Below are 22,721 nucleotides of genomic sequence, written 5' to 3'. Positions count from 1 at the left end.
ACAAATAGAGATACAGATACATACACATAAGGCACGCGCGCGCGCTTTAGACTCAATAAACAGAATCACACTCACTGGACACATACTGTTTACTCAAAGGTTATACAGATTTTTCATTTAGAAAAAATATCTGACATTTTTACACACACACACACACACACACACACACACACACACCATAAATAGAGAGAACAACCTGTGCCTCCCAGGCACGCACACGTCACTTACTCTATTAACACAAACTCAAATATAAACACCGACATCCTAAGAATAACGCTCTATTTTTTGGAGTGAATGATGTTTATGTCTGGGTGGCTCTTTAGTGTCTCCCGTGCCCTTGCTAAGTGGACAATGTTTACGTCTCTCTGGCTCTGAAGTACGCTGTGAAGAGGGCCGTGCCCTATGCAGTCTGACAGACATGTTGAGTTCACCACTGTGAATGAACGGACGTGACCCACGGCACATACAGTAACACCAACCCCTAGCCCTAATAACAGGGACGCCCCTGTGCACATTCCACATCCGTTGGCCCATTTGGCTGCTAATGGCAAGGCAATCGTTGAAATCGTTTTCCAACGATAAGACTTGACCTCTGTAGCAATTAGGGTTTTTGAGTGCCTTGTTCTACGGCATCTCAAATCCATCACAGACCCTCTCCAGGACCCCCTGCAGTCTGCCTACAGAGTCAACAGGTCAGTGGACGGCGCAGTGAACATGGCCCTTTATACTACATTCTCCAGCACCTGGACTCTGCAGGCACCTACACCAGGATCCTGTTTGTGGACTTGAGTTCTGCTTTCAACTCTGCCGTGTTGTCTTCATCAGTGTATACCATTACTCTAGTCAAATTCCTAGTATGTGTAAGCCATGTACATGGTGAATAAACAGATCTTGAATCTTGAATATTGGCTCAAATAAACAATTAGAGGGCAGCTATTCAGCTAGCGTGTGTGTTGTGGGCCTCAGGCAATCAACACAGACCAGCAGGCAGAGAACATACACCAATTATCAGCATACAGCATTGTCATCTCTCTCTCTCTCCCACCCTCTCTCTCTCTCTCTCTCTCTCTCCCTTTCTCTGCTTTTACCAGTGTCATGTTGCGCCCATGAATGTATTGGGTTGCGCCTCACTCTCTAAGAACTACATATCCCACGTGGCTCTGACATCATTTCTCTGCGCGCGGCGGAGTGGTGAGTTGGCTTTAGAGAGTAAGCTAGCGTTAGCCAAGGAACCGGTTTAATCTTCTTGTCAACTAATTTTGTGACTTACACCTCTACTGTAATTGTCTGTATGTATATCAATGATTATTACTGTCGCATTCGTGTATAATATAGTCTATATATGTTTGTGGTTAGTTAGAGAAGTTTGAAGCCTAGGTAGCTATATTAGCTAGGTAGCTAGTAGCCTATAATCCAAGCTAACGTTAGCACGGAACGTTATCCTATCTTTGACGTGCTTTGTACTAAATGTAATCAGTTGACAGGAGCCTATAATACATAGGCAAGCATAGGCATAAAAGAAATCGCAAGCTTTTGCATCTATCCACGGAATTGGTTGTTGCTTTACCGAAGCGTAGCTACTGTAGCTACAGTATGAACCCCAATGTGATTGCTGTGACGTGGTCATAGTATTGCTCAGACAAAACAAAGCTCCAGTTTTCACATACCCCTCTCTCACATACACCCCCCCCCCCTCACTCTCTCTCTCTCTCTCTCTCTCTCTCTCTCTCTCCCCTTCCCCCCCCAGTTTAGTTATCTGATTAGTCCTGTGCACCATGACGAAGCTTCTGGAGTGGGTGTTTGGTGTGTCCCTAGTGGGCTCCGCCTGGGCTTTGCTGACCTTCGACCTCCTTGACCTGAGGCTACCCCGGGCCTACACGGAGGTAGTGTGGCCCATGCCAGTCTACCTGCTGGTGGTGTTCGGCTGCTACTCTCTGGCCACCCTGGGCTACAGGGTGGCCACGTTCAATGACTGCGAGGATGCATCCATAGAGCTCCAGGCCCAGATAGCTGAGGCCAAGGAGGACCTGAGGAAAAAAGGACTGAAGATGTGAAACAACAGCAAAGACTCTTGAGAGACTGATTGTGAAAGAGACCACAAAGACAGACAGACACTCACATACACACACAAACATCATCATCGTCGGCGGTCACTTGAGTCAAGTGTGACTGTCCCCCTTTGGGGTCCTTGTTGGTCTTCAGGTGGGCGAAGACGCTGATCCTGCAGCTGCATATTTTGGTGCAGTGTTGGCAGGGGTGAGCAGTGCTGGTGGTGGATTTAGTTAGGCCTTTTTTTGGTGGAAACTCCTTTCTGAGTCTGTGCTTGTCTTCTACAGCACGGCGGAGATATACACACACACACGCACTCAAAAATTCTTACTGTATCGTGGACCACCATTTCATGTCCACAAGTCCTGATTTATTCATGAAAATAATTGAATTGTTCACAAAAAAAATTGCTGTATGTTTGAGGGAAAGTACTTTGAATTCATAAATGACCATTTAAATGCACAATGCATACACTATAATTCATAGCAACTAGCAAGTGCTACAGTATGTGTTGCCGGTCGGACTCTGTACTATCCAGATTTAGATTAAGTTGGCCTGTCTAACCAAGGAGACAACTATATAGTTGTAGAAAACAGGATGCTGAAAATAGTCAACTCAATTTTATTTTGCAGTATGTAATATTTTAGTTTTGATGCCGCTTGTTACCAATCAATGTATGAACTGCTTTGAAAATGTTGAATAACACTGCAGTATGAATGATTGGCAATGTAGCCTGATCTCATTCAATAACAATGGGAACATTAGCCTAACTGGAAATAGGCCTACTGTGTGTGTAGAAAGTTTTGTTAGTTTTTTTTAACAGCAACCAAACATTCGGTAAAGCAGAGGACAAGGCCCCTGTAGGAATGTCTGTTCTGCTGTAGCCAAGTTGAGGTCACTGTCTAATGTTATGCTTATGAATCCCCAAAATGTCATTATGCATGGGCCCATATTTATCCTACATCCCAGATGAGGAGTGCTGATCTAGGATGAGATGTGGTTTTCAGTAAAGTCATAGGGACAGGCTGGGACCTGATCATATATCAGCACTCCTACTCTGATATACTTGATAAATATGGCCACTGGACTACAACTGGGAACGCTAAACACCTGCTCTCTGTCTAGATAATGTGAACATCGAATTACATGGTTCTATGTCTGGATATCTTTGGTTGTCAGTTGTCGGCTAGTTTTAAAAAAAAATGTTCAACAAGTGCACATTCCACTGTAACGTTTCAGACTTGTGTCCTGAGGCTGTTGTGACTTATTAAAGGCGGTCTATTTTTCCCAAAGCTTTCCCTGTGTCTGGTGAGCATCTCTACTAAATATGCCAGACAGACTTGTAGCCTGGGGGCTTTTAATTGACAGCTGAATGCCCTCTTCTGTTCTATGGAAAGAGCGTAAGATTCTGTTGTACATACAGAATGAGGTACTGTAGGCCCACACATTTCTACATTTCTCCCTTTTTGAATCTCTTTCAGCTTAAACATATAGTCAAAGTTCATAACTCAGAACTAATCTGATGTTTTTGGCAGTGGCTCCTTCTCCCTGTCTGCTGTAAAAGACGGCATACGCTCATTTTCTGTGACCCCTGCTGAGCTTGAACAAAGCGCAGTCTGAGCCGAAGCCTTCATTACAGGGTTTGAAAGCCCCTTTATAACTTCAGAACAAATGCAAGCAAACTGCCAGTTTTCTATGTGCTGGTTCTGCCCATGTCCCACTGGCTGCCACTCAAGCCCAGCTGTCTCAGCTCCTTCCCTCTGTGTGAATTTCCGCAAGCTGTTGCGAGGGATGACTCAAGATGGAACCTCTGGTGCACCAAAGAAACTCGCTAGGGTGGTACCTTTTTCTTTCTTTTTTTCACCAAACCAAATCAATCACAAAACAATTTTAGAATTGTGTATCTCAAAGCAATAACATTTCCATCAACACTGTCTCACTGACCTGCAAGTATAATTCTGTAATGCAATCCAATGTACAGACGAACAGTAATGCATATTAAAGCCCTGCCATTAGAAATTACTTTTCCCATACCAGAGCTCTTTATCAAATCTCCTTGCATTTTGTTTACTGTGCGTGAGGGGATTTCCATTAGCATTATTGCTGTATTGGGGCAAGGGGGCACACACTAGAGAGCAGACGCCTCTGACTGAATACAGTAACTTGAAACACTGTGAAATCCATAATAATGATCGCATAATAATGCTGCATCTCTCCATGCCACTCCATAGGCATGGGGGTGAGAGGATTATAAGACAGCCGGGAGAAAGCAGGGAAGTATCCTACCACTATAGGATTTAAAGGAGTAGTAAAGGGAAAATGCATGTTTAGCCCTGTTTTAAGGTTATTTATGATCATATACAATGGTTCAGATCAAAACGTTGACAAAACTAGCACTTTTGAGAAAGTCTGATAATTGGTCTACCACCGTTTAGGTCATACAATGGATGTGGGTGGGCACTGTGAAAAACCATTCAAAAAACATGTTAAACTCTCAATTTCAAGGAGAGGGAATCCGTAAGCCAACACACAAAAACAAATAATACATTTACATATGTATTTAGACCCTTTGCTGACACTGAAAATTGAGCTCAGGTAGGCTACAGTACATCCTGTTTCCATTGAATCATCCTTGAGATGTTTGTACAACTTGATTGTCCACCTGTGGTAAATGCAATTTAGGATTTAAAAAGGCACACATCTGTCTAGTTGAGGTCTCACAGTTGACAGCAGGTCAGAGCAAAAACATAGCCAGTTGGAATTGTCCGTAGACCTCTGAGACTTGTGTCGAGGCACAGATCTGGGAAAGGGTTTGAAAAGATGTCTGCAGCATTGAAAGTCCCAAAGAACATGGCGTGCCCTCCATTCTGACCTGAACCTGACTCGAACCAGATAGAATATCTCTGTAAAGACCTGAAAATAGCTATGAGCTTGAGAGGGAGAGCTTCTGCAGAGAAGCATGGGATAAATTCTCAAAATACTGGTGTTTTTCATTAATTCATTATAAAATAAGTAATGTAACAAAATGTGTGAAAAAAATAAGGGATTTGAATGCACTATATTTTACGCTTACCAGAAGGCTGTTAGCACCCAGGCAAAGCAACAGTACAGACCACATTCTCTATGTCCCCCAGGTGTATCTTTGTTCGATTTTCTATAACAAGACCAGTGAGTGAACACAGAAATTGAATTATTTTTTTTAAAGGAAAAAAAAGTAATTGTATCTACTGCTCCAGGTGTTTGATAGATTCAATTTTTTCAGCATGGCGTCCTGAAGGTCTCTGAAGGAGTGAATGAGAAATGGACTCACACATTTGAATGGCCTATACAAAAGACTTAAGGCAAAAGAGCTGTGCGCACATCCAACTTTAGGCCAGGTGCTGGATCTTAGAGTAGGCCTACATACGTTTGGAGAGAGGAAAGATCCGCACACTCATATCTCCCGGTTCACTTTATTTGAATCTGCATCATGTGTGTAGGTGTATTATAGTAATTGATACTGGTCATCTGTGCTGGTTAGTCTATCTCCCCTGACATCTCTACTCTCCTCATCTCAGGAACACGAGTCGTTCACCTGGAGGCTGAAGATCAACTTCCAACATATTGCGACAAATGTGAACTTGCCTTGAATATGAAATATATTCGAGTATTTTGCTTGTTGAGATTCCATTGTTCCTACAGTGAGGGGAAAGAGGCAGTGGTTTGTAGGCTACATCAACAAGTGGTAAATTCAGTTCTCTTCCAGATATAGCACACCCAAATTGTTACTTCAAAATCCTTGCTGTTGCTTTCCCTGGCAAGTGGTTTCTGCGTGGACTCTTGAGTTTTGAAATATTTCCCAACAATTCATAAAAGAGGTCAGGCTTTGGCAAGGGGAGGTTCTGTCAGCAGACTGGGAGGCAGAGATGAATGACTTACATGAACAGAATGTTCTCTGCTCGATGAGCTGGCGAGAGGTGAGAGGAGTCCAGTGAGAGAGAGAGGAGATTAAAAAATAAATAAAAGCAGAACAGTACTGCTGAGAGAGAGAGAGAGAGAGGGGGGAGGGGGGAGATTCATCAACACAGGGATGATAGGTTGTAATTTTTCAGTACAAAAACCCTTCTCCCCACACAGTTATTTACAGTGGAACCTCAAATCCATCCAGAGAGATAGAATCTGAGAGTTAATAGAGATATGAAAAGAGAGGGGTGAAGTATACTATAACAGAGAGAGAGAGAGAGAGAGAGGGGGAGAGAGAGAAAGTACAAAAGAAAGGGTAAGTGACAAGAACAGGAAACCAGAATGCTGGAAAACAAGATAAAGTCATGGGTGAGAGGCTGTGACAGGACAGTTTTGGGAAGAGGAGACCACACCCTGACCGCTCTCCAACGGCAGGGGGCCAGGATGTGCCCTGATTGGAGGGAGTGTCTGACCACCATCACTAACTGCATTGACAGCGACCAGGGTGTCTTCCTCCCCATCTGTCCCCACTGACCTCTGCTCACTCTGCCATTCCACGCCAAGCCCATGGCCGTAGTTAGACAAGCCATGTCCTAACATAGTAGATACACAAACAAACCAAATGTATTTGTGTTAAAATCGACATTCATGTGATTTAAATCTGCGCACACTGCTAAAGATGAAGTGGATGACATGGAAAAATCTGTCCCAGGTCAGCCTACATTGTGATTCCAAACAGCTGGTGTCTCCCTTACAAACACTATACAAATAATCACTATAACGTTCTGATAACCCCACCATGGCCCTCCACACTCGCTGCTTTTATATCCCTCTGTTCTCTGGCTGAGTTCAGGCGGCCGTGATATTTCCCAATCCTTCCTATGATATTTCATTATTATACAGTTATTTCCACACCCTCGACCGCTTTAACTCGATCAGAGAGCAGGGAGATATGAGATACACTCTCCCGGCCTGCATCGTTAGCTGAGTGGAGTGAGCCTCAGGCACATGGCTGGCTGTGAGCCATGGTGGGTCGGGCTGGTAGGTTGACTCAGTCCAAAGACCCAACGCTAGACCAGCTGGTCACTGCGCCAAACCAGCACAGCTGCCCTCCAAACCCTGCTCCTCTCACTGCCTCTCATAGCCTCATCCCAGATTTTGTTATTCATGCGGTCCATGTGTTCATTTCAACCCAGGAGTGATGGAAGATACAGTATGTGTCCGGCTGGGTCTTAGGAAACTGTGGCGTTACATACAGTATACTATATACAGTAACATGTCTAACCACGAGTCCCAAGTGCTCAATAAAACATGGTGTTCCTACCTACCTACCTACCTACCTACCTGGTAACCTACCTACCTTCCTAACATAAGAAATAAAAGGGTAGAAAACTAACTGAGCACAAAATGAACAGGTAGTTATTTATGCCCAGGGGAAATTGTAATGTTACAGCGGCCATATTCAAAGGACATCAAAGAAGCACCGTCAAGTGAAAGGCGCGGTGCTCATAACTCTAGAGTCTGCAGGCTACTCAGGCGGTGCTAGCTGTGTTATTTCTCTGCAATAAGACTTTTCACACTTGTTCCTCCTCACCCTCCTAGTCGGTTCATGTCCGCGCACCGGCCGAGGGGATAGCCGTTCTATTCTAGCTACTGTCCAGTCAGGCCCTTGGAGGGGTCAAACGGCTAAGTGTCTGTCTGCCAGCCTAATTTATGACAATCACTTTGAAAACACAGGGGAGTGATCCGGCACCAGAACACTTTGGTGCCACAGCTGTTTTAGCTGTCACGGCTATAAAGCTCCTCTAGAGAGAGAGAGAGACAGTGAGAGAGACACACAGAAAGAGAGAGAATGAATGAGATAAGAAAGAATAGAGGAATGGATAAGATACACAGTATTACTGCCACATGGAGGAGAATCTGAGAGACAGTAGAATGGAGGAGGGAGTTATGGTGGTCTACCAAAGCTGAGGTAAAGCAAGACAAAGTGAGAGGATTCCCCCCGGTGTCCCCAGCACTCTGCCAGATCAGGCTTGCTATTGTAATCCTTTCCTGTCATGGGTTCGGGAGTTGACCTTGGAAAAAACTATATCTGTAGTGATTCTCACTATATTAATACGACGGTCCATTATTGCTGGTATCAGCTCAGAAATCTTTCCACTGCAATAGTAGGGAAATCTGTCGACGATTCAAACGATTCAACAGGATATGAAACATGAAGATACCATTCTAGTTTTCAAAAAAATATCGTTTTTTATTTCACATGACAATTTCACATTTATCATATTTATCAAATGGGTCTTTATATAATCTTCTGTATATACATATAATACACTTTAATTACACATGTACAAATGAAGGTAATGTATTCTGAGAACAATAGATTTGACTCATGTCATTGTGCTATGCCGGTCTTTCAAGCCTCCCTATGAAGTCAAGCTGAAGTCCAGTTGTAATGTTACGTAATGTCATGTAAAGTCAGGTTGAGCTTGGCAGCTATGATTAGAGCCCACTCTTGTCAGTTGACTATTAAATACTTTTGGTAACTATACTTTCAAATGAATTTAGGATTTTTTTCCCCAATAACTTAACTGATTGTAGCAGTGATTGGATACAACATTGCATTGCACCATAACACACTGCAGCAGTGACTGTGGTGAGAAGGGTCCAGTCTTGGTTCTAAATCCTGATCAATATAAACACTACAAGAACATGAACAAGAGGAGCGGGCCAGCCTCCCTGTGCCACACACACACACACACACACACACACACACACACACACACACACACACAGTGTTCACTTTTGGCAGATTAACATTGTTTTACCTTTCCCTCTCTCACGCTCCCTCTTTCCATCTCACTCTCTCACTGAAACACACACCGTCGATTTCACACACACACACACCCTCTGAGAGAGCTTCCGCTTCTCTCCCCTCAACAGTAAACATATCAATTAGTTAAACATACAGTATATAATATACAGTAAAACGTCATCAGCTGCGAACATTATAAATTATTTTCACAGAATGTACATAACACCTGTCGGTTCCATGTTAAGCGTGTCTCCCCGTGTTAAAGGTGTGTATTGTGTTGGTCTGTGTGTGATCACAGTGTCTGCAGGGAGCGGTGTGTTTGTCTGGTGTGCTTCATAGTGCTAGGGTAAGTGAGCACATGGTTGAGTCTGCAGAGGAGCTCCTTGTTTTTTGTCGATGCTACATTGAGAAATAATCACTTGGACATTGACGTCACTCAATACCTAGAAAAACTACAATAGAACAAATAGTACACAATACTGTAATGTGGAAGAGTGTACACACTGTAAAGATGACCACCACTGATCTTTGGCTCAAATGGTTTAGAGAAAAGGTTGACTAAATGCTGTTTCTTTGTACAAATGAATGTCTTTACACTGTAAAATTCCAAATGGAAAGTCCTTTAGTTCTGTGTTGATTGTTCTTCGTCCGATCCAGTTATGTTCCCCTTACAAGTTCTTCATATCATCTTTGCTTTGATCACGTTTACGCTTTGAGGAGGGCCCCAAAATACTACAATTGAAGAGAACAAATTCTCTCCAGGAAAGAGAAAAATACTGACATCTTTATGAAAGAGAGAGAAGGTTTGGCGTCTCCTCAGGAATCTCCAACCATAGTCTCACTTTGCACACATGGTGCATGAGTGTTCAACTGTACTTTACAAGTATAAAACATCTCTCTGCCAATGACCAGCACTGGGCTTAGAGTACTGTGTGTCAGTTGTTCCCAACAGGAAACCTTCATTGTAGTTCTGTCCATTGGGACTTGTAGTTCTTTTATGGTCTTTTATTGCAGCAAGAGCAATAATAACAACGGCAGCACCAGCGAGAGGAAGGAGAGAGACGATGATGTCACGGCGGAATTTATTCGCACACTCTTCTGGACGTCAGGCAGGACCACCACTGGGTCATCTGTCAGAAGAGAAGAAGAACATGAGTTAACTAGAAAGTGACCCAATCATCATCTGAAAAAACGCAGCTGTTCTGAATGGAATGCATAGATTGTTCTAGCCGGGTACAACAATCAGATGAAAGGCCTCGTGGTTTGATAACGCACCTGCTGGCAGTCTGTTGGAGGGGTTGTGTGCTCCGCCTCCTCCCCCCACCTCAACTCCGGCTCCTCCTTTAGACACTCTGGCCTCCTGGGAGCCTGGGGAAGGAACACACGTACGCACCATCAAACACTGGCCTGACCACTAACCAGAGGCCCCGGAGCCAAAATCCGCAATACTCCCTCCAACCACTAGGGCGGCAAAACTCACCATCAGCAGCTACGACGTCCACCCTGAGCCTGAGGCACTCCTGTCCATGGTGGTGGAGAGGTTTGGCTGCAGGGAAGGGAGAACAAACACTGGCGTTAATTACAGACCGACTAATGCACTTAGCCTCCCTTGTCCTCTTAATCCACACACACACACACACGCACGCACGCACGCACGCACACGACAAATCCCCAGCCATCTGTGAACAGTTGAGTCCCTTAACCTCCATTTATCTAGCCTAATTAGAGCCACTCTCAGAGGTCAAGGTGCCGCCTGGCTCCGGGTGACTGGACAGCCTGCCATGTGACGCAGCTCTTTTGAACCATAATAATGGCCGACACCCCCCCCCCCAAGGTTTAACTTAAGGGTTGAAAGTGGCCTTACATTTCACATACAGCTGTGATTTACCATCAGCACCTCCGATACGTAAAAAACACACACACTTTTCAGAAAGGCCTGGAGTACTTTACCCTGCCCAAATCTCTTACGCAACCTACCAAAGAGTGTATGTGCATGCGGGCGCGTGTGTGTGTGTGTGAGATAAACACCGCGCGGTTAAGACACTTACAGATGTAGTAGTAGCTCTCTCCCTGGCGGAACTCCTTTCCCAGGGTGAAAGGCGTGAAACGCTGGAACTTCTCAGAGAACTTCTCGGGGGCGTGCGGGGCGAAGGGGTGTCCGCACTCCCAGCGCATCTGGTCGTAGGACTGGGGCCGGCAGGCCTCGTAGTCCTCCCGCTCCACCATGTAGAGGACGTAGCGCTCGGCATCCTGGGACGGTACCTCGCCCAGCGGGTAGTGGGGGCAGACGATGTCCAGGTAGTCGTTCAGCCTCACCTCCACCGCGTAGTCGTCCCACACGAACCTGCAGAGAGAGAGAGAGAGAGAGAGAGAGAGAGAGAGGGGGGGGGTTAGTTTGAGCAGTGTGAGATTGATAAGGGGCGTCCGGAGGAGCAATAAATATAAGAACTGTGATTATGTATCGACCGGAATGAGTGTGTCCGGGTACAACTGGGAAATCAGAGTAGAGCTGGAGAAGCTAGCGCGAGAGAGAGAGAGAGAGAAAGAGAAAGAGACGGAGAGAGAGACACAGGGAGAGAGAGACAGGGTGTGTTCGGGTAGGGAGACAGTAGGGAGACAACACAATAAGGGGCAAAATTGCGCTGGGAGAGGGCGTGTGTATAAATATGGACGAGCGGCCCGGGGCAGAGCTAAACTGGCAGAGCTGCGCCGGGAGTGAGCACTGCTGAGAGAGAGCACATCGATCCCGGCTCTCGCACGCCCAGGACCATGTTTACAGAGAAACATTAGCAGTCAGTCACGCCGGGAGATGAGTATCGACATCTGCAGCGCTACACACGGGGCGGACGGGCAAAAGCACACCTGAACGGCAACGGAGCGGAGAGATTAACATTTTGAGTGCGGGTCTCGCCTTTCATCAGGGGCCAGACGGACACACTCAAGACACATGTGACAGACACACACACACACACGTCTGGTGGCCGTCTGAGACCGTCTAGCGCCACGCTCCCCCTTTCATTAGAGACAGTCAGGCTGTCTGCGTCTCCTCTCCTCCCTCTGCTCCTCCTCTCCACCCCTCCTTTACGACGGCACGTCCCGGCCCCGCCCAGCAGTCATCTCCACTCGCCTTCCCCGTCTTACAGCCTCCATCCCCCTCTTTCTTCTGCCTTCCTTCCTCTCATCACTCTTTCTCACACAGATATTCATTCATCATCTCCAGGGGGTCATCAACAGTGGGAAGGTGGTCTGCGTCTCAGTTTCAGTCCCCCACGTGACTCTGAGCGATTCCTCGGGGGGGGGGGGGGGGGGGGGGGCTGCGGGGGTCGCTCCTGCCCATCCATCACCAACTTGGAGCAGTAGCTGGCCGCTAGCGACACCAGCCCCACCAGGCCCCCCACAGACATGGCTCAGACACCCAAGCCAGGCTGATCCATTTACACACCCCTGCCCCTGGCATCACCAGGGGCCTCAGACGACGGGCGATTACACCCGGCATCTAAATGTTTTCACAACACGCGCCCAGAATGTGTGTCTTAGATAGGGTTTTGTTGCTTTTGCAACGAATACGTATGTGCAAGTCTCGGCCACTCTCAGAGCCGGCTAGTGCATGTTGGCGATCGACCTTCCGCTCTGCAGCTGGCTGGCGTTCTCCACAGCCCGCGGGGTAAGTATTGACACATCTGCCGATGGAAGTTCAACGTTGTTGGCGCTGGGGCATGCTTCCTGCATGTGTTCGGACGAGAGAGAACTCCAGCATGTCCTCATAAACTAAATGAATGCAACAAGTGACACTTTGTGTGTGTGTTGGGGGGGGGTGTTTGTGTGACATAAACTAAATGAATGCAACAAGTGACACTTTGTGTGTGTGTTGGGGGGGGTGTTTGTGTGACAAGGTCCATGTGTGACTAACGATCAAAGTACGCAAGCTGAGGCCTCTGTCGCTCATTAGTTGGTGTTGTTGTTTGTTGGGGGACCCCCTGGTTTAAAGGACAGACGCAACGGCTCCAAACTCCACACCCACGTCCCCCCCCCCCCCCCCCCCCCCCTCCATCAGGCTTCACTGCACCCACTCGATGCCTATGTGCAGATTAGACAACAACACTGTGACAAGGGCAGAGCACAGTTGAGCAGAGCTGGGAAAAACAAACATTTCCCTCTGCACTAATGAGAGTAACATCTACTGCCATCTAAATGCATAGATAATAACATGTTATGCTCAGCCAATACTGGATGAATAATTATTATTCTACCGTAGTGCAGACAGCTTAGATATTATCTGCCGCCTGACACATTGTTTGCCAGACTGGCAGGAGAGTGCCTTTTCTCACCGCTGGTTCCAACTCCAGTTTAATCGATAACACTATAAAAACAAACACAGCTGTATGCTTTGTCGAACTGACAAGAGTTGCCTATCTCTAAAAGTAAACACACGTCAACACCAACACAAACACACACACACACACACGACCGTCTGTCTGACTCTCTCTCCTCCCCCATTCGGAGTTCTGATCATCAGCTGGTTGCGGTATGGTCTCAATGTGTTCGTCGTCAAAAGGGGGTCGTGGGGGGTGCAATTAAAACACAAACAAGGGTATTAAAGTTACCCTGGAGGGGGGTAATTATGCCCCCCCGCCTCCCCCTGCCCCCCTCGGGCTGGGAGTTAGGGGGGAAGGGGGTAGAGGGTCAGAGGGTTTGAGTTGGGAACAGCTTTTGATGTGTGAATTTCTCTGAGAGTGTTACAGTTGATTTGCCAATGCCACTGTTTCACGCTTCGTTCTATTCACAGTCTGAGCTGATGGAATACTTCAATAAAGCAGAATGATGATTAATCAGCACACTGATTAAAAGACAGTTCAAAAGAGTTCCTGTGTGAAAGGTTTTTAATGCCAAACAACTCGTTCCTTTCTCTCTCTCTCTCTCTGACTGCTAATGTTTCTCTGTAATGTTTCTCTCTCTGTGTCTCTCTCTCCCTCCCTCCCTCCCTCTCTCTCTCCCTCCCTCCCTCCCTCCCTCCCTCTCCTACCGGCTCTGATTTAGACGCTCTGTTTTTCCAGGGATGCTCTGTGTGTTTTAAAGCTGTTGGTGCTTAGAAGCTCGGGCGGGGCCCCCGCATTCTGAACTTCAGAGGTGATTTGTGGAACTATGGCAGATATGCCACGATGATTGCGTCCGTGTGTGTTTGTCTGTGCAGTAGGTCTGCTGTAATGAATCTGTGTGTCCGTGTGTGCGATGATAAGAGCAATAATGAATGGCGGAAATTGCAGACAGCCAGCGCATACCGAGCGGTTGAGTGTGTGCCTGTACGTGTGTGTGTGTGTGTTTTTCGTCTGCCAAGAAATAGACTCGCAGGCTCCACAAGTGTCTTCCTCTTCTCAAGAGTGAATTCCTGATTTATTAAAGCCTCTTCAGGGGCAGGAGCCTAATCTCTCTTCTTTAATCTGTCTGGCTAGCGTTTTGCTTTCTTCTTCACCTCTACCCCCTCCCTCCCTCCATCCATCTCCCTCTCTCATCTCTGCATTCTATCGCCCTGCGGAATGTCGGACCTCTGGGCTCACGGCGGACCAAAGGTCAGACAATCGCGGAGTCAGCACCAGGGGCTCTCAAACACGCACACACACGCGGTCAGCAGGATCAGACCGATCGATGTTGTGGGGAGAATCAGCTACTGGAGGGGATCGATTGAGGCCCATTTAAAAAACACACACGTGGGGCCCTCAGTCAGAGGCAGTCCAGCTGACGAACCCCACCTCTCAACACCTGCCCAGCGCCTGCTACCACACCCACATGCTCATCAGTCGCCACTATGCCCCCCGTCCGTCAGAGCCTAGAGCAATTACACTAACCGGGGATATATAAATGTTTTCCATCAGGGTTATACTGCCACACTAGTGCGGCCTAGGTGACTGCGTCTGCGTCACGGTTGAGTGGATCAGAATGCCGGGGGGCCACCCAATCGGCTGGTCCGAGCCTGGATTACTGGGCGGAGCAGCGGCTGAGCTAGGCTCCATTCAGCAGCACCAGACCCTGCCTAATACCGGGGCTTAGGGTGGACACACCGCGGCCCAGAGACGGACCACGGGAGTGGGGGGACAGAGAGGGAGGGGCAGGGTGGAGCCCTGGAGCCATTGTTCCGACAGAGAGGGGGGTATTACTCTGGACTTTAACACTTCAAAAAGAATTGGACTGAGTATGTGTACGCCTGGCCTGTGTGTGTGCGTGTGTGTGTGTGTGTAAATGTTTGAGAGGAGAAAGTGAGAGGTGTAAAAAATGAAAATAATAAAAAGAGAGTTGAAAACCTTGGAAAACAGGGTGCGGCCTTCTGTCTGATTTATCACCTAGAAAATCAAAACCAGTTAAGAGACTTCTAGACAAAGGCTGACATGGGAGAGAGCTGTTCTGAAATATGAGGCTGCCTAAGCTGGGCTTGTCCAGTTCATTTCTACCAAGCCAGATTCTCTGTCGTTTCATCTATCCATCCATCCATCTCTGTCAGGTCCCACCCTCCCTCTCTCTGTCCGGCTTTCATCACTCAATGAGCCCACAGGATCTCCTGCTCACTCTGCCCCTCCCCCGTGCCTCAAGACTGGCTGAGCCAATCACAACCTGCTTTGTTGGTATGCCAAATATGTTGAGTTAGTGACCCGCTGTTTGTAAGAGGCCAAGTCGATTCAGCGTGGGTATGTAGTTGTCATAGAAACAAGTATGGTCCAACTCTCCTAGCCCCTCCCCCTTAAGATAATATTCTGAGGCGGGTTTGGTACACTCTTCTGGTTCTTGTGCGGGTTTGGTACACTCTTCTGGTTCTTGTGCAGGTTTGGTACACTCTTCTGGTTCTTGTGCGTGTTTTGTCATCAATCTTTATCCTTTCTCAGTCTGTCATTTTAGCTTTGTTCTTCCATATCATCCCTCATTCTGACAGCGTCCTTGGCAGTGCAGCTTAACTCCTTCGCACACCGAGAAACAACAAAACCCAGCCCCAGTCCGACAACAGCAAAATAATAGGCTTTTTTTCCGACACACTGAGGGCTGAGATGAATATGTGTGCTCTTTCCAGCTGTCTAGCACAGCCCCCAGAGTCATTTGTACCTTTGAAATGGCCGGACCAAAAAGGTCAACCCTGACATCACATTCCTCAGGAGGCAAATATCTGTGCTAGGAAATCGATTAGCTGAATTGATTTCGGCAAGATAAAGCTCTTGTTTTTGCCAAACACCACACAGTGTAATTAATTCCCTGGAGAGCACATGGCCTGTGAGTGCAGCCATTGTTTTTAAATGACTTACTGTCCTACTGGTTCTGGTTTACGTGTCAGTGCAAAATAGAGGTCATTAAATAGCTGACCTCTAGGGGGCAATAGTAAATTGAGCAGCGGCAGCAAGGGCCATAGATTGGCACCAATGTGCGTGCGATCGCTGTGGGAACAAGGAAAAACCAGACTCCAGTCATTTCACAAACGTGACAAACAAGAAACCCACAATGTCCGTTTTTGCACAACACAAACGACGGCTTAATGGCTTACTTTCTAGGACAATCGTCTTCACATGCAGTCCAACTTTCTCCCTCACGCTCACGGACATACATTTCACAGACAACCGCAGATGCAAGGACACACGCAGGTTGACTAATAAACAGGTTTAGACACAGACAGAGAGAGACAGACAGAGACAGACAGACAGACAGAGACAGACGGAGACAGACAGAGACAGACACAGACAGACAGAGACAGAGACAGACAGAGACAGACAGAGAGACAGACGGACAGAGACAGACAGAGACAGACAGACAGACAGACACAGCCGTGTTTATCATAGCCGTACTGCTACTACAGGAGTCTTTCATCTGCAGTGTTTGGGGTTGAGAGGTTGTAAAGCAGTGAGGACAGTGTGAGATAGGAGGAGGAGGAAGGAGGAGGAAGAAGTAGAGGAAGTCTGGCAAGTAGATAAGGAAGAGGCATGGGACAGGGGCAAAAACAACACCCCTGGGGTTGACTGGGGTGAAAATGTTCAGAAGAGAAAGAGAGAGAGAGACACTGGCGGTGAGTCAAGCAGGGCTGGTCCCACATCACCAAAAACTCGCACATCCCCTACAAAACAACTAGCCACTAACACATCCCTTAAAAACCAATCATCATCAATCACTACTAATCCACTTACTCTCACTGGAGAAAATCGTGTTAATTTTCTGAAGTGACCTCTGGTCAATTGAATCAACTGTTCTCGGCGCGAAGCTGGACTGGAGGTTTTCTGTACTTGCGTGTGCGAGTGTGTGAGAACAGTATTGTTTATTGTGTAGACAGGATATGCAGCTTTCCCGGGAAAAGACGTGGCCAGGAAACTCACACTCGTCGGGAAACACGCACATGCATGCTTCGGTAACGCCGCCTCTGTGAAAACCTTTGGCCTGATTCACTATCTTCTACCACTCCATAAATCCAGCCTTGTGACCCAGACAGGAAGAAAACAAAGACAGATTATAGTCGGGGAATAAATTGCCAGACCTTGAGAACCCATCGATGTGGTCGCCGAGGTAAACTTAGATGATTACAGTCAGTACTACATTATAGACGTCTGATACAGCGGTCGTCACGCAGCCTATGGCCACAGATTAAGTGAAGTCTGCAATCTCTGTGTGTTTTCTCAGATTCAATTCACCATACAGATGAAGAGACCAGATGATGGGAGTAGGTGAGGGGGAGGGGAGGTAGTCAGAGAGAGACGAGAAGGATAGACTACGGATATTACTAGGTAGGGGGTCGTAACAGAAGGGAAAAAAATAGGGGGGCAATAATTTGTAGAAAAGGAGATTTTAAAAAGTTTCAACATTAAGCAAAATAGTCTTCGGCTAATGACACAACCCTATCTCTCTCCCCATCTCCACGCACACCTTTGTTGGTCTTTATTTCATCCCTCTCTCTTAAAGGGCTGAGTCCTCAGACTGGCTCGACCACCTTCCATAGCCGTGAATGGAAAACGCAGAGGGCAGACGAACCTAATGAAAACAGGCCAACTCAATAGCTGGAGGTCTGGAGTGGGTGGAGGAGGGAGAGAGGTGGTTTGAGGGAGAGGTAGAGCTACAGAAAGACAGGGAGGGCAAAGTGCCTGGTGACGAATTACTACGGGTGCCAAGAACGGTAGAAGAAAAAAATTCCACACCGCTTACTATTATTCCCTCATTCCCACCTCAGAGAGAGAGAGAGAGAGAGAGAGAGAGAGAGAGTAGGAGGTGAGGAAATAATAGACTGAAAAGGGGCAGCTTGTAAAGTTGAGATAAAAAGTAGCAAGGGAGAGAAGTAGTCCCAGGGCCGGGGGGGCCCACGGCGGGCCGTGAGGAGGGGGGGGGGGGGGGGGGGCTGTCGGCATTCAGGGCCAACTGCGGTGACAGAATGACTGACAGACTGATAGAGGCCATGCCACTTCATCACCGCTCACCCTCTGACCCCCAATCAGTCACACCCGTTACCGTTTTGTTCTGCAGGAGCTCCGCGGAGAGAGTTCGCCAATTTGTATGGGAAGCATTACAAAAACACCAAAATTGACTGGATAATGGTCTCAGCACCAGTCATATGGGTGAAACACACCATGAGATTCACACATTAGAGAACAGACAATGGGAAAAGTAAAATCCTTTCGCTGAACCACAGGACAAAGCATTCTGGGTGAAAATGCCCAATTGGGATTCAAAGTTCAAAATATTTTGCGAGACTAGACACACAAAAAAAGAAGATTGAATAATGAATTCATGATTACGAAAAAGCAGATAACTCGGGAGGGCATAAAAATGTAAAAACCGCAGTCATACAATTTAAAAAAACAACAACTTCCAGTCAGTATGTGTGGACGTGAAAGAACCAGGAAAGAGTTAACAGGCACAATGAACTTTATGTCTCTGAACCAGCTTGAACAGGGAACTCTGCCAAAGCAAGGGGAGGAAGCCGTGGAGAGAGGGACAGACAGGTACAGAAGAGGAGGAGGGAAGGAAGGAGGAGGGTTCACTCACACTCTGTCAGAGAGGAGAAGAGGAAAAGCAGAAAGAATGAGCTGAATGAGTACATTATTGCCTCACATTGAGGTTATGGAGTCCGTTGGGCGCTAGCTAGAGACAGCAATGTTAACATTAGACACAGCTGTGCGGCATGTGTGTGTAAGCTTGGACGTCTGGGTGAATGTGTGTATGTGCGTGTGTGTGTCTGTCTGTGCGAGAATGAGTGAGTCAGTCAGTGATTTAGAGCCTGTGCTGTATCACACACTGCATCCTGCATGGACACTCCCTTCACACAGACAAGTACACACACATACAGACACGCACCATCACACACACACACACACACACCCTGGGCTTACTGGTAAGGCAGCTTTTAGGAACCAGATGATTAAGGTTCTCCTAATCAGACACAAGGCTGTACTCCTTGACACAGACAGAGACAGCACACACACACACACACACACACACAACAACGGCAATGACTGTTGTCAGAAACAGATCTCCTCATGTTGAAACAAAGCAGTTTGCTCACAGGCAGCCACGACCTTGGGAATAAACATGACCTAAGACACACACACACACCAATGACTAGGGCATCTGTAGCTGACACACACAAACACTTGCAGGCACACACACACAGGAAATCAGGAGGAGGAAATTAGTTTCTACCTTTCTGACCCAGATGATCAGTCTGAAGTCAATTAGATTAAGTTATCAAAAAAAAGAACATTGATTGATGGACCACTCTGAAATTGGCTGAGAGAGAGAGAGAGAGAGAGAGAGAGAGAGAGAGAGAGTGAGTGTGTGTGTGTGTGTGTGTGTGAGGAGGAATACAAACTAAGTCCAAAAATAAGTGGGCTGGGTGGAGGGATGACAGTTTGCGAGTAATGACGACAGTACGAGATCTCATGAAATCCTATCTCAAGATCCCTCCATTATTTCTGTGAATGTGGGATTAAGTATCCAGCCAGGAGAGACTTAGTACAGATATCAGTAAAAATGGAAAGTACAGCAGAAGGGATTACACCTTTATTTGCAGAAATGTTGTTGTTCCTGCTGTTGATGTAACAACTCTCATATCTGGGGGCTTTTGACTTCATTCTGAATTTGGGATTTTCACAGATTATGCATGTGATTATGAGTCATATGTGTTTCTGAGAACAGTGGCTGTTCTAGTGTAACCTGGTGGAAAATAAGGTCTTCCTTGCCTCAGAAATTGATAGGATATCCAGACTTTATTGCAGAGAGTTTGAATAACTGTGTGTGTGTGTGTGTGTGTGTGTGTGTGTGTGTGTGTGTGTGTGTGTGTGTGTGTGTGTGTTCAAGACAGGACATAAAACATAAAAGTGAGAGTGTACGCCTGTCAGTCTGTGAGTGATTGAGCGTGGTTGTGCGTGATCAGAGTGGGGTTCTTCCACAGTCCCATGTGTTTGTGCTTCTTTCATTGTGCGCCAGTGTGTGTGTGTGTGTGTGTGTGTATGTGTGTCTCAAACCTCAACCGTCAACATACCCCAAACTCTTCACCCCGCCATCATCAACCATAACTCTAATTGACCCCCACTTATTCTGAATGGCCCCTAACCCCAACAATCTGAGCTCCAATTTCTCTTTCCCAAGCTGTCCATCTCGCTCCCACAGTGTGACCCGCTGGGAAGGCCTCAAGTTTCCTCCTCCTTCTCTGTCACACACCATTATATCTCATCTTAGCACCTGAAATATGAACTTATGAACTCATATGTCTTGCTGTCGTTACCCACGCTCCCATCTCCTGTGATTTAGGATGAGGAGATATCCCAGATAGCAAGCGGATCTGGGCCATATATGGGCCGGAACTAAACCACAAGGGCCAGATCTGGCCTGTATATGGCCCAGATCCGCTTGCTATCTGGGATATTCCACTGAACATAGCGGCACAATCACACACTATTGGAAGGGGAGGATATTGCAACAAACATTTCAAAACCGCAGTGACTCATGCTTTTAAATCACCAGAGAAATATTCCACAGCATCCGTGGCAAAGCCCTGATATACCTGAGTCCATTAGGGAAGACAACCTAGTCTGTATTTCAATGTAGTCTTGTATATGACTTACATCAGAATTTATTGATGTCAGCCTAGAGGTCGACATTGCAGACTAAATCTATTAGAGCTGTTAGCCTAGCGTCACGTTTACGGTAGGCCTGTAACTACGCGTAACTAACTCACAGCACAGACAGGTAGAGACAAGCTGCGAACAGTCTGACCAGGTGGGAACTGATCCCCCCCTGGGGTAACAGCAACGCACAGTCTGACCAGGTGGGAACTGATCCCCCCCTGGGGTAACAGCGACGCCAGTGAGCGACGTGCGGTGATTTGCCCCGTATTATCATGACAACAGTGGTCAGTTGATCTGCAACGACATATGCATGCCATTACAACATTCCTAGATAACCATGACAATGTGACCGGTCTCATGAGCAGGTACGGCACATTTGCTTACTGCGTCGCTTGTTAAAAAACATCGTATTAACATAGTTTAAAATATGAATGCAAAGCTGCCGATATAATGTAGGCCTATATGGGTTCATTTTAAGCAAAATGCTATAGCCTACCTGTGAGGCAAAAGTGCAAAATGTTAATTAAAAGTTCTAAACATACGTTTCGAAATATGCTACTACAGAATAATAATAAAAAAAGATCATACAAGTTTACTTACTTTTGGTTGGTGCTATTCCAAAAGACGCTGTGCCTCTCTGCGGAAGCGAACCAAGCGCAGACGCTCGCGACGACGCACAGGCTCCACACCAGATCCATCATGGAGAGGAACGGGCGAGTGCAGGAGAAAACTAGGTGGGTCTTGCAACCGAATACAACTTTGGAAAGATGTATTCTTCCGTGCACGGGGAGATTCCTCACGCAAAAAAGTATCTAGTGCATGCAACACCTCTCAAACAGAAATGTATTAGATTATCAACAAAAACTTGATGGTGGGCAAAAACGCTATGTAGTTTATTCAGCTCATCCAGAGCAGTCCGTAGTGAATGAACGGCGGCTTTTCTGGCTGCCAGTTTTGTGGAACGCCTACTACTTTACACCACGCCTATTCTCGAGGAGAGCCAATAGGAGAGCGGAAACGGTCGCCCCGGTGATGTTCACTGATGGAGGCAGCACTGGCCTCGGGGCGATTCATATCTACTTTGCCTTCAACTGTGATGGCGTTGTTTGAACGTTTATGTAAGGTCTAATAGCGCACCGACATGGGCTTTTCTTCTATCAATCAATCAATCAACCAATCAAAGATTTATTTGTATAGCGCATTTCATACCCAGAGGCAACACAATGCGCTTTACAGAGAACAAGGCAGGTGGGCATACGACCCACTCTCTACATATTCCAGAGGGAAGCAAAAAAACAGTAATCACCCGGGGGCCAGATAAGTGAGCTGTAAAAATTCTAGCAACTAGGAAGATTGTGTTACAATGTTTCATCACTAATAGTCAACCGATGATGCCCTGCAACGCCTTAATCTTGAATCTATTCTACTAGACTGTCTCAAGGACATAAAACCTGGATGGACCTGAACTTCCTCAACATAAATGACAAGACAGAGGTCTTTATGTTTGGACATTCTGCTCTCTTGGATGACTCTGGGCCCCCTTTTTACCTGCAGAAAAATGTTTCTACAGGTAAAAAACCTAGGTTTTACTCTTGACAGTGCTTTCAAATTTGAGAAACAAATTGGCTCTGTAGTTAAAGCCTCCTTTTTTCAGTTAAGATTCATAGCCGAGGTCAAGGCTCCCTGCCAACGACTTGGAGAGGGTTGTTCATGCTTTTATAACCTCTAGGCTTGACTATTGCAACTCTCTGTATGTAGGTCCAGACCAGTCCTCACCCGGCATTTGCAGCTAGTGCAGAATTCTGCTGCTCGCCTTCTGACTGGAAAAAGAAAAAAGG

General features: G+C 46.6%; 2 protein-coding genes across 4 annotated transcripts; one reads left to right on the top strand and one right to left on the bottom strand.

Annotated features, from left to right (window-relative positions):
* Positions 1-1,185: 1,185 nt before the first annotated feature.
* dpm3 (dolichyl-phosphate mannosyltransferase subunit 3, regulatory) lies at positions 1,186-3,262 on the top strand. 3 transcript variants are annotated; one of them, XM_084454885.1, is made up of 2 exons: positions 1,186-1,289; positions 1,765-3,262. In XM_084454885.1, exon 2 carries the CDS (start codon positions 1,776-1,778, stop codon positions 2,052-2,054), a length of 279 nt encoding a protein of 92 aa, XP_084311011.1. In that variant the 5' UTR covers positions 1,186-1,289; positions 1,765-1,775; the 3' UTR covers positions 2,055-3,262. The 3 variants fall into 3 exon arrangements, with proteins under 3 accessions (XP_084311011.1, XP_084311013.1, XP_084311012.1); XM_084454887.1 differs by having other exon boundaries at positions 1,189-1,209; positions 1,748-3,262; XM_084454886.1 differs by having other exon boundaries at positions 1,214-1,289; positions 1,748-3,262.
* Positions 3,263-9,811: 6,549 nt separating this feature from the next.
* On the bottom strand, positions 9,812-21,595 carry efna1a (ephrin-A1a; the record flags this gene model as incomplete). Its single annotated transcript, XM_084455738.1, has 5 exons — positions 21,484-21,595; positions 10,855-11,150; positions 10,287-10,352; positions 10,082-10,174; positions 9,812-9,936 (listed from the first exon to the last, which is right to left on the bottom strand). The coding sequence occupies exons 1-5, from the start codon at positions 21,582-21,584 to the stop codon at positions 9,812-9,814; spliced, it is 681 nt and encodes a 226-aa protein (XP_084311864.1). The 5' UTR covers positions 21,585-21,595.
* Between the last annotated feature and the right edge of the window lie 1,126 nt (positions 21,596-22,721).

Source organism: Borostomias antarcticus, assembly GCF_949987555.1.
Source record: "Borostomias antarcticus genome assembly, chromosome: 21".
NCBI lineage: Eukaryota > Metazoa > Chordata > Actinopteri > Stomiiformes > Stomiidae > Borostomias > Borostomias antarcticus.
This window is presented reverse-complemented; position numbering and strand designations above follow the sequence as displayed.